The sequence below is a fragment of the Lethenteron reissneri genome, chromosome 7 (genome assembly GCF_015708825.2).
Source record: "Lethenteron reissneri isolate LAM-NWPU_2019-01 chromosome 7, ASM1570882v1, whole genome shotgun sequence".
NCBI classification, from domain to species: domain Eukaryota; kingdom Metazoa; phylum Chordata; class Hyperoartia; order Petromyzontiformes; family Petromyzontidae; genus Lethenteron; species Lethenteron reissneri.
In genome coordinates this window covers 9,768,112-9,779,724 of record NC_083785.1, presented here as the reverse complement: position 1 = coordinate 9,779,724, position 11,613 = coordinate 9,768,112, and the positions used below count along the sequence as shown (strand labels likewise).

At 46.0% G+C, this 11,613-nt stretch overlaps 1 protein-coding gene across 2 annotated transcripts; it reads left to right on the top strand.

Moving 5' to 3' along the window:
- Nucleotides 1–243: 243 nt before the first annotated feature.
- On the top strand, nt 244–11,603 carry MFSD5 (major facilitator superfamily domain containing 5). 2 transcript variants are annotated; one of them, XM_061575309.1, is made up of 6 exons: nt 244–316; nt 4,087–4,313; nt 6,062–6,333; nt 7,303–7,626; nt 8,085–8,420; nt 10,462–11,603. In XM_061575309.1, the coding sequence occupies exons 2-6, from the start codon at nt 4,136–4,138 to the stop codon at nt 10,660–10,662; spliced, it is 1,311 nt and encodes a 436-aa protein (XP_061431293.1). In that variant the 5' UTR covers nt 244–316; nt 4,087–4,135; the 3' UTR covers nt 10,663–11,603. The 2 variants fall into 2 exon arrangements, with proteins under 2 accessions (XP_061431293.1, XP_061431283.1); XM_061575299.1 differs by lacking the exon at nt 244–316 and adding an exon at nt 537–719.
- The last annotated feature ends 10 nt before the right edge of the window (nt 11,604–11,613 follow it).

Here is an 11,613-nt window from a genome sequence, read left to right as displayed (position 1 = left end):
TCCACATCGCACCAACTCCTCTACTCGCTCAAGACCGAGTCGACCTAGGGGAGGCCCGAGCCCGGTTCACACAATCGTCGCCGGTTGTTCTCCGTCAGTGGGAATCGAACTCGCAAGTGGCAGGCAGCGCAGGGCGCTAACCGATGCGCCACCGCTCCCCAATGTCAACACACGCACGCACGCACACAGAGAGCCCTGTGATTGGTCACTGCCTCTGCCCGTGTGGTCTCCTGATTGGACGAGCGCACGGAAGCAGGAAGTAGCTCCTGCTGATGCTGCTGCAGCTGGTGCTGGTGGGGTCAGAGTTGGATCCGAGGTGAGTGACCCGGTTGCGCTGTGCGGCTAACATCGCCACTGGGAAGACAAAGGCGGCCGGGAATCGTGTTGGCCTACCCTCGTGTGCCGTGTCGACCCTTCAAAGACGCTGTTCTCTAGCGGCACTTGCCACAACGTTCTGTTGCAGTCTATAAGGGGGGGGGGGGGGCCCTTTGGCTTTGGTAGTCCCTGCAAGTGAAGGGGGCTTCGTGAAGAGTGAAGGGGGCTTCGTGAAGAGTCAACGTGGTTCAGTGTCACCGTCTGAAAACGAATGCCGCCGGGTCGTGTCGGGTGGTAGTAGTAGTGATCATATTAATGATGTTTGGTCCTGCAAAGGCCAGTTGAAGGCTGACACGGACGCTTAACGACACGTTTACAGAGTGGCGTTACACGGCTGCAGTAAGGTGCGTTTACGATGTGGGGACAGACCGCCCAATGTTAAAGCGCTTCCATGTGTGATGGCGAGTTCGATAAATCGTTGTTGCTCACGGAACAATAAGTATAACCCGTAAAAACAAAGTTTTTCACTCTAAATCCTTTATATGCGTGGCGGCTAGAGTCCTCTCGTCCTCTGGCTTGAGATGGCTGCCACCTATGGGTCAGATGATTGTCTGCCAGTATTAAGCAATTGGTAATTAAATATTTAATTTGTTTTCCCTAAACAGTGTAAAATTTCGGAAAAAAAATTTTCACGAACATTAATTGTCTCGCACAACGAGTCTGTGTGCAAAATGTCAGCTCGATTGGATCACGGGAAGTGGGTTAAAAACGACCGAAAGATTTGCACGGTCGTAAGCAAGCAAGCATGCAAGCACGCAAGCACGCAAGCAAGCGAACTTAATATAAAGGATTTCAAAATAACCCCGATCGTGGCAATAACAATGCCATGTCGACGAAAGCATCATTTTTTTTGTAGTGGCAATGAACGAGGGCCATTGCCTGGAACGTCGCCTCGTCATATTGCACGCGTGTCCTGTTGATGCGTTTCACATCGAGGATGTATGTTATCGTCTCGTTGACTGCATTGCGGCGTGAAATTTGACTCCCAATTCGCTTGTGCTTATTGGTGTCCGTGGCCTGTACTTCCCGTGTGCGAAGCTTTAGCCGGTTATAAGCACACCCACCTTGGGAGACGCGCACATGTGCTTATATCGAAGTACTGTAACTACTGTAAATATCGTGCTTGTTATCAGAAGTACATGTTGCATTACCCAACAACGACAAGTCGAATCAAAGAATGCGTTGCTTATATCAGAAAAGTGCTCGAATAATGTGTGCCTATATCCAGCGTTTACTTTTCCTAATGTACATCACACAGCCTCTATATTTGACTTGCCTCAATAATACAATACAGCCTTATTGTATGCCATGTCGCAGCACTGCAGTGTGCTTTCATTGTGCATGGTATGGTTCTTTGTGCTTGGAAATATGTCAAGGGCAGTGGATACAAAACGGGACCTTTTTATATTTTTTACACGCTTTTATTTAACTCACTTTGTTGTTGTCGTATCTTCAAATCTTGCAACTCAATTATAACCCACTTCCCAATGTGGTATCGACTGTAAACTTCGCATACTTATGTCATACTGATGACAATGCCATATTCTATCAAATTTTTTTTAAACAATTTTTTTACACGCTTTCTATTAACTCACTCTGTTGTATCCTCAAATATTGTAACTCAATTTTAACCCAGTTCCCAATGTGGTATCGACTGCAAACTTCGTATACTTATGTCATACTGATGACAATACTATATTCTATAAAAATAATTAAAATATATATTTTTAAACAATCTTTTTACACGCTTTCTATTAACTCACTCTGTCTGTTGTTTGCATATCTTCAAATATTGTAACTCAATTTAACCCACTTCCCAATGTGGTATCGACTGCAAACTTGGTATACTTATGCCATACTGATGACAATACCATATTCTATCAAAATAATTAAAATATATATTTTTTAAAACATTTTTACACGCTTTCTATTAACTCTGTTCCCTTACGTTATGGCAAGCTTCGGGGCCACTTCCTGGAGTCGTGTGGAGTTCTTCCATTACTAGTAGGGTACATTTCAGTAAAAGCGTGTTTAAAAAAAAGTTTTTTTTAATGTTGCTTATTTTTTTTACCAGTATCAAAGACAATGCCCAGATATGATCAGATCATGTTTTATTTGCATGTTCACCGCAAGTACCACGTGCGGTTAATGCAGCAGTAACTGATTCCTTACTCTTTGGTTCTTTCGGTAAAGTCACGTAGGTGAAAATAAATTAAGTAATAAATAACTTAAATTACGCCGTTTCGATTGTTACACAAGCAATCATCATCAGGTGTGACAACCACAGCAATATTTTTTTTTAAATCTAGAATATGAACCTGATTCCTTGCCAAAGGTTTAATCTATTTTGGTGTTGGAACATCTTATCACAACTCCTGTTTTATTGCCAGAAAGGGTAAAAACCCAATTCTTATTTTTTTTGCCATACAAGGGCAGTGGTTATTTTGTTTGTTATAATTCTGGTGATGCAGTTTAAGGATTATAAGACGCTACCCCACCCCCCGCCAAGTATTTAAAGCTAAATTTAAGATGCGTCTTATAATCCGGTGTGTGTACGTGTATAGTGACCTTAACGTGCACGTAGCCTGGCACAAGCTCGGCGGTGACGGCAGCGCCACATAGTGGCGAATAGCGGATGTTGATGTTGTGGAGAGCGGTGGCACAGCGGTGAGCGCACCGCGCTACGTACCGGGGTTCGATTCCCACTGACGGCCACCAACACCAGCCACGATTATCAGAACCGGTCCTGGGCCTCCCCTAGGTCGACTCAGTCTCAAATTAATACCTTGGTGCGGTGTGTAAAAACCTCGCCAACTGGGGAGACAAAGGCGTCCGGGCGTGGTGCTGGCCACCCACCCCCTCGTGTGTTGTGCCGGCCTTCATAGGTGCTGCTCGCTAACAGCACTTGCCCCAACAGTCAGTTGAGGCTATACGGGGGGTCTTTGTCTCTCTCTTGCACGTGTCACCAGATTTGCGTGACTGTATTGACACGGGGCGCAAGATCGGGATGTGCCTCTTACTTTCCGGAGCATCTTATAAACCGGAGAATGTGGCCATGCATAATTAACATTGGTTCTGTGATTACGTTACCGTTGAAATTTTTTGCCGTTGTGTTGGTTTTTAGCAATAGATGCATGTCTCAAGAGGATTTAACAATTGGGTCAAATCAAGGTTAATGTTACTGTAATGACGTTCACCTGTTGGTGTAATATAATTGACAGTCCTATCGATATCAGTCACCCCAGGATGGGGGTTGTTTGACCATACTTCACCATAGTGGTCAGTGTGGGTTGGTGAAGGGAGCAAGCAACCCAGGACTGGTTCAGATATCATTAGTAACTGTCCTATACTAATAGTTTCAGTAGTGACAAATAGTTATTGTTACTACCAGTAACCACTACGAAAGTCATCTTATAACAATGCAATTTAACCACTTACACCATTGTGTGAAAAATACTTTTATTCATCTTCTTGGTTCTTTCGGTAAAGTCACGTAGAATGGAAATAATAAAATAATAAAACATAAAATAATTCTCACGACGTTACGGCCACAACGCAAGCAGCCGTCCTCAGGTGGAGAACAGGTCTGTCGAGGAGACAGCGTCTAAATACTTTTATTCTTTACACGGAGAGACAGACATATGAAGAAGACATTGCTTATCTGTTGCATGAGTAATGACATCAGTTTGCCTCCCATCTTCTTCCCAACAGGTGACGGAATGAGCGATCAGCTGCCAAGCACATCCACAGCAGAGTAAAGATGCTTGGGGCCACCTACGCTGCCTTCGTTCTTCTGTGCGCCGCCTCCTTGGCCCTGGCATGGCTGGCATCCCGAGCCCGGCTGGGAACAGATGCCGTGCGAAACCCAACGTACAGGAGCTTCCAACTGCACTTCTATGCCCCTTACTTTCTGGCTCTCGCCGCCGACTGGCTGCAAGGTAAAGCCCCCTTGCAGGTTGTGACGGTCGTTTGATGTCTTTTCAGGTTTGAGCGCCGATTATATTTTTGAAATATGTCTGATGTTTCGCTTCACGTGCTGGGAGCCTCTTCAGGAACTGAGTAAAAGATGTGTTTTACGGTTGCGCCTTGTGTTGTGCGGCATGATGTCCGATATTGCGCTGGGAGCTTTTTTCTGAGCTCAGTTAATGAAGAAGCTCCGCGACATGCAAAGCTTAACGTCAGACGTCGTGCTGAACAACACGAGCACAGCCTGAAAACAGACCAGGGAACTAAACAGCCGCCGTGATTTATTTGTTTGTTAGCCATGTCGATTTTCTGATTTAATTTGATTACTTTCAGGGGACTGTGGTTATTGGAAATATTAAAACATTCATGAGGCTGCTATAATAGGCACAATAAAGACATTTTATGTGTCAAGTAACAGTAAGTAAAAAGAAATGGGTCCGATTCACCACCATAAACTAAATATTTAAGTCTGTCAGCAAATTAACCTTGCTGAAGCAAGGTTTTCAAGTGCAATTTTGTTCAAGGAGGCAAACTCTGGACCATATTACCCTTTTAGAGTATTGTCAGATGTTTGTGGACTGTCAAACTGCTGGTTTACTGGATTTTATAGGCAAAAACCCAGCACGAAACTGAGGCCTGTTGAACATTGGTTCAGAAAGTCCATTTGCAAATGGTTATGACATTTTATTTATTTTTGTACGGTGTAACGGAACATTGTTAATTTTTTTATATATATAACTGACAACGTTCCAGGAGAGTGCTTAATACATTTTCTTTCATCGGATTAACTCGAGGAAGCTGCCTGTTGCAATTATGAAGTGCATTTGGCTTACATGACGGTGCAAGCCAATAATAGGAATCTTTATCCACTTGTTTGTACAAAACCTCTGTAGTAGGGTTGCCGCGATATTGCGATACTACATAATGTTATACGAACTGTATATGACATTGTTTTGACAATTAACCGCTTAAGAGTTAGGCATGTTAAGATGTATTGTTACTCAAAAATTGTGTAAATGTTATATTTTCTACTCATGTACGTTGTATGTAATTGTCGTTTTGTGAAACTTGTGTCGTGAAAAACGTTGTGGCAACCTTATTTTGTAGCTTCACAAATTCCCTCCAGCCTTGTGTACAGTTGGTACTTTTAAATCTAGTTTGAAAACTCACTTCTTTAAAACCGAATTTTGCGTTTAATTTGTTGTCCTTCCCCGCACCTCCGATTTGCACGGTTGGCTACATACGACGCAAAAGAATCTCCTCATACAATTGTCATGATGACTCGACACACTTCTGTTGAGATGGCACTTTATTAAAGACACGTTCACTTGACATCAGGCAGAGACCCGACTGCAATGGCCCCGAGTCTCCCGCGCATCTCCCTTATGTATAAAATGAGGCCACGCCCCCCCTTCTCGATCATTCTCGCTGACCCTGGACGCTCGCTCTATCGGCAGACACGACCGGCAGACTCCACCGTCCTCTTCCGTCACCTGACCACGCTCCCTTCTCGAACATTCCCGTAGCCACCAGTCCCTTCGCACTCACAACCGATACCCCTGTCATCACCTCCCGTGGCCACTAGTGCATTTGTACTGTAGGCTGACTTCCCTGTCATTACCTCCTGTGGCCACTCGTCCTCTCACACCGCATTGAGGCTCCATTGTCATGACACAATCATACATGTCGGCCACACTGAGCATTGTGTGTCGTCGGACAGGGCCCTACCTGTACAAGCTCTACAGCCACTATGGCTTCCTGGAGCCGCAGATCGCCGTGCTGTACGTGTGCGGCTTCGCGGCGGGCCTGCTGCTGGCGCCGTTTGTCGGCACGCTCGCCGAGCGATTGGGCGGCCGGCGCACGTCGTGCGTCCTCTTCTCGCTGCTCTGCGCCGCCAGCTGCCTCCTGAAGCTGTCGCGCGGCTACTTTGTACTGCTCGTGGCCCGAATCCTGGGTGGGATCTCCACCGCCCTCCTCTTCACAGCCCATGAGGTGCAACATTCCGACTGCCTACCTACCACGTGCGCTGTAACTTTTGTTGGTGAAACCCACAAAAGAGTGATTGCTTTTACGCAGACAAATGTGGATCAAAATGCCATGTTAGAATCTTGACGAATACCTTCGATTCTTGCTTCAAATAATTGATGGATTGATTTAAAATGAATGCACAATTTGCATCCAGTTTATGTAAGCAAATAAATGCACTCCCAACGCACAGCGGGTGCATCATGTTGAAAGTAAGTGAAAGTAAGTGGGCTTGAGCGGGGCAGATCTTGCTAGGTGTGATGGCGCGTGGTTGAGTCCGGTGATGGAATGATAGCAAAAGTCACTGTGGATATGGAACCATGAGATCAATCCGTATGCAGGGGCTCGATGGATTGTGGCATCACAGGACCTTGAGGTATTGCAACTCTGTGGGGAAGCCTTAATCGTTAGGTAGACAATAGTTGATAACACATTTTGTATTTGCACATAACAATCCTACTACAGGTCAATAAAGTCTCCAGCCTGGCCCAGCATAACCCGCCATTGGCCAGTTCGTAAGATCCACCAAAACTTTACACAGTGAGGAGCAGGGCATACCTATGAATGGGATGTATAGTTACTCCCAGCCATTCTCAATCTGACAATTGATGAAGGCTTCTCCACACCATGTCAGTTATGGGGTTGTTTTGACTACACTTTAGATTCGTGCGGATTTTGAAGGGGGTGGGGGGGGGGTCCAGGACTGGTATGGAAATCGCTCGCAACTGACGTTTTGCCCTGGCTGGGAATGATCTTAAGTTGCAGAATTTGAGAGCAAAGTGTGCGATAACAATACTGTGCCACCTCTGCACTCCACGTCTTACACCCCGTCCAAAAGACATTTAATCACCTTGAAACTGCCCACTCGTATAACCCCGCTTGCAGCTAACACATTCATTTTGCCTCCCTTGCCTCTCTCGTTTTCCCCAAGCGCAGACCTGGTATCAGCACGAGCACAGGCAGATTCACGACTTCCCAGCAGAGTGGGTGGATGGAACTCTGGCCGAGGTGGCCCTGTGGAACGGGGCCATTGCGGCCGTGGCGGGCGTCGTAGCCAACTTGGCCGCGGAGACGCTGGACTTTGGGCCGGTGGCCCCGTTCGTGCTTGCTGTCCCCTTCCTGGCTGTCTCGGGGGCGCTGATCATCTGGCGCTGGGATGAAAATCGCAGCACGACCAAGGTTGGGCTGAAGAGGAGCTGCATTGAGGGACTGCAATGCCTGCTGTCCGACCGCAAAGTGCTGCTGCTTGCGGCTATACAGGTATTGTGGCGACATTCATCGGAGTCAAAGGTTAAGGTGTAGCCCTTGCAATTGCTTGCTCGTGCTGCTGCTGGTATAAGGGCCTCCACTAGAGAAAGTTCTAAAGGGTCCCCTCTGGAGGAGAATCGGGCTATTATTCTTTTATGCTGGACAGACGTCTTGGAAGAGGTTAAAGTACCCCCACCACGCACAACTTCCCGATCAAATAACCGTGGCTCACCCGTTTATATTACTGGATAGACAGATGTGGGTGGGGGGGTGTAGGCAACTTCCCAAATTTTCAACTGCAGCAAAGTGAGATGGACCGGCGGACCATTGGATTGCAAGTTCAGGGTGCCATTACAACATGGCAACAATGCCAATTTATATATGTAATTGTATCATGTAATATAAGAAGAACTAGAATACGTTACGTAGTATAAATGCTTACATCCAGTCGCTTGAAACACTACCCACAGGCCCTGTTCGAGAGTACCGTCTATATGTTCGTGTTCCTGTGGACTCCCGTGCTGGACCCTTGGAACGCGCCCCTCGGCATAGCCTTCTCCTCCTTCATGCTGGCCAGCCTCGCCGGCTCGTCGCTCTACCGCCTCGCCACATCGCCCTCTCGCCCGCTCGTGCAGCCCACGCACGCGCTGCTGCTCTCCGTGGCACTTGCGCTCGGCGCATTCGTGCAGCTGGTGTGGAGCACGGCTCCCCCCAACGCTAGTCCCTACCGCTCCTTACTGGCTTTCCTGGCTTTCGAGTTCGCGGTCGGCGTCTACTTCCCAGCCGTTGCTTTCCTGCGTAGCAAGGTTTGTACACGTTATGTACGTGTCTGTGCTGAACTTCTTTCACACCGTGCAGTTGCCAACTGTGCTAATCGGAGGTGCGGAGAAAGGATAACAAACTAAACACAAAAAGCATTTGAAAAGAAATTAGTTTTCAGTCGAGATTTTTTTAAGTGCATAGCTCATTGGCTTTCTAACATTGCAAGGAAGAACGTTCCAGACGGCCACAGAAGCGCATCTGAAAGTGAACGATGTAGTGTCCATCTTTGTTTGATGGTTAAGCAAAACCTGCTGCAAAGATGACCAGAGTTTGCATGATGGTTTATGCTCATTGACAAGATCAGCAAGGTATTGTGGTTTATTTGTGGCAAGCACTTGGGGTGAAATGAGTGCAACCTTATAATGTATTCGTTCAGCAGTCTACTCGCAATTGATTGGAATGATGCCTAGCAATCATCGCCCCCTACCGCTAAACTACTGCAGCCCTTTCGTGAAAGATTTTATAGCTTTGTGCTATACGAATGGCGTGAATACAAAATATACTCATGATTTGGTTTTATTTCACAATTCGACTGTACACGATCAACCACGTATGCATAGGCGAACTGTCTAAACCCTACTACTGTCTGACCCATTCCTCCTCGCTCCCACCCCTCTAATCATCTATGCTCGTCTTATTTGTTTTTATTATAATTATTACATCAATTTACAGACATTCTTAACCATTGAATGAATCCTTCCCCCACACTCTGTCAGTCATGGGGAATATTTGACCGTACTTCACCATGCTGGTCAGTGTGGGAGAAGCATGGGGGAGAGCAGGCCCGGTTTTGTTATCGCTCGGCACTTATGTTAGCTGTGCCTGGGAATTGACCTCGAGTCACCAGGCTGATAGCGCAGCACGCTAACCACTGTACCACCACTCCACCGCATGTTTTTGTTGTCACCATTTATGTAACCACAGCATTTCCGTTTCCATGCAAGGAACCTTTCGTATTCATGCTGTTAATTCAAAGTCTGTAGTAATATGCCTCTGCCATCGCAGGGTTAAATGTCCAATTGGCAATATGGAGTTTATATCGATCTGCCTAGGTTTGCCAAAGCGCCCATGCTAGGATTTGTCCAATAGTTACTGCATTTGAATTGCAGGGTGAGCATTGTGCTGGCGGGCACAGTATACTGGAGAGGCACTATATAAAATGGATGGTAACAGTGATAAATGATTGATAGCATTTCATATTAAAAGCATCATAGCTGTCAATCATACCTGTTAAATATACAGCTCACGTCCTTCCGTCAGATAAGGTCCAATTGACATGACTCCATTTATTTATTTTTCTTGTCAAAAGAGGAATCTGGTCAGTAACGGTTAGTCTTTGAATATATTTTTGACAGGCATAATGCCCTTCTCTGAATGCACCCAATCTTGAGATCTCCGAAGCAAAGCAGGGTTGAGTCTAGTAAGTACATTGATTGGAGACTGAATGGGAATACGTGTTGTAGGCTTGAGCAACGAGGGTTTTGAATCAATTTAGAGATTTAAGTGGTACCCTTTTGTGTTCATGGGTTTTATTCCCCATGTCAAATATTTATTAATGGCATTAACAAAACACCCCAATGCTAGACCAGCAATACTTGGGGAGACTTTTAAGGAAATAATACATTTACTCATTTTAAAAGTTAGGATATCCAATTATTTAAGCAATTGAATACTCTTATTATCAGCTTGATTACTTCACTGCCATAAGTTTCACGGTGGTTGTTAAAGATCCCGTGGAGTTATTAGAAAAATAGACCATGTGTGTGTGGCCGTCATCGTCCAAATAAACGACTCATAAATTACTTAGAGTAATTGGGAAGCGACATAACATGGCCCCCTACTGGCAGACGAATGCTCACTTGCAGGCCCACTTTTGCATCCATCCCTGTGCGTCACAGGGACAGCTGCCAACCTGCCGCCAGTTGTCCCCTGCCGCGGGGCGCTTCAAGAAGTCCTGTACAAGAGGCGCTGTATTTATATATTAAGTCGTGACGACGATGACAAGTGTCCCGACGCTACCCACAGGTCATACCGGAGAAGAGCCAGGCGGGGGTACTGGGATGGCTGCGTGTGCCGCTGAACACGTTCACGTGCCTCGGGCTGCTCGCGCTGCACGACGCAGACGTGCGCACGGGCCCCCGCGACGTCTTCACCATATGTGCGGGGCTTATGCTGGCGACGCTCGTGGCCAGCCTGGTCTTCTGCTGGATGAGCCAGCAGGCATGAGCAGCAGTTGCAGGAGTCCCAGCAGCAGCAGCAGCAAGAGTCGCAGCAAGAGCCGCAGCAAGAGTCGCAGCAGACTCCGTTCGACAGCCTGTCGAGCCCCGTGCAGTGACGCTTTGTGGCTGTGTGGATGGTACGAAATGGGTTTGTTGCGGTGCATAGGATTTAAACTATTATGAATGTCTAAGTTTATCATGTATATTGGTTTATGATGGATGTATGCTTGGGTGAGTAGAGGGTAGTGGATGAGTTTCGGTTGAAAATCATTGGGATGTTAATTTAATGTATTTTTGGGCGAACAAAGTGACATCACCTGATGCAATGTGACACCACTTTTGGTGGGAACAGCGTGGATGTGATGTCATTGTTACCTGATGCAATGTGACGCCACTTTTGGTGGGAACAGCATGGATGTGATGTCATTGTTACTTGTAACGTCATTTGATCGGATTACCGTAGTCCTACAATTTTTTTCCAGATCATCTGAAAGTTTTCAGCTAAATTTTTGGATTTTGTTAGATTAATCCAAAAATTAGGAACGCATCCCAAGGAGACAGTCATTTGTTGACAATGTTTGTGTAAATTGTTCGGATATGCTCTTTTTGTACTGAAAAAGAATGCCAGTGTGAATATAATCACTGTTACAGGAATTATGTATATCTTTGTATTATCAGCAAAGTATCTATTTAAAGCATTGAATAAGGTAGCTTCGTTTACACTTGTCATACTTTGCATGCGGCTATTTTGTAATTTAGCATAATGGATGACAGTCAACACCTACATTTATATACACGTGTAAAACTAAAATTTGCGTTAAATCTTAAGCACCAAGCACGTGCTGTGTGTGGTGGTGGGGTCAAGTGTGGGTACCTCTTCCAACACATCTGACAAGCGTGGAAGAGTAGGCCATGTACCCTCCAGAGCGTGGGCTTAAGAGTGTTCTCTTGTCGGAGG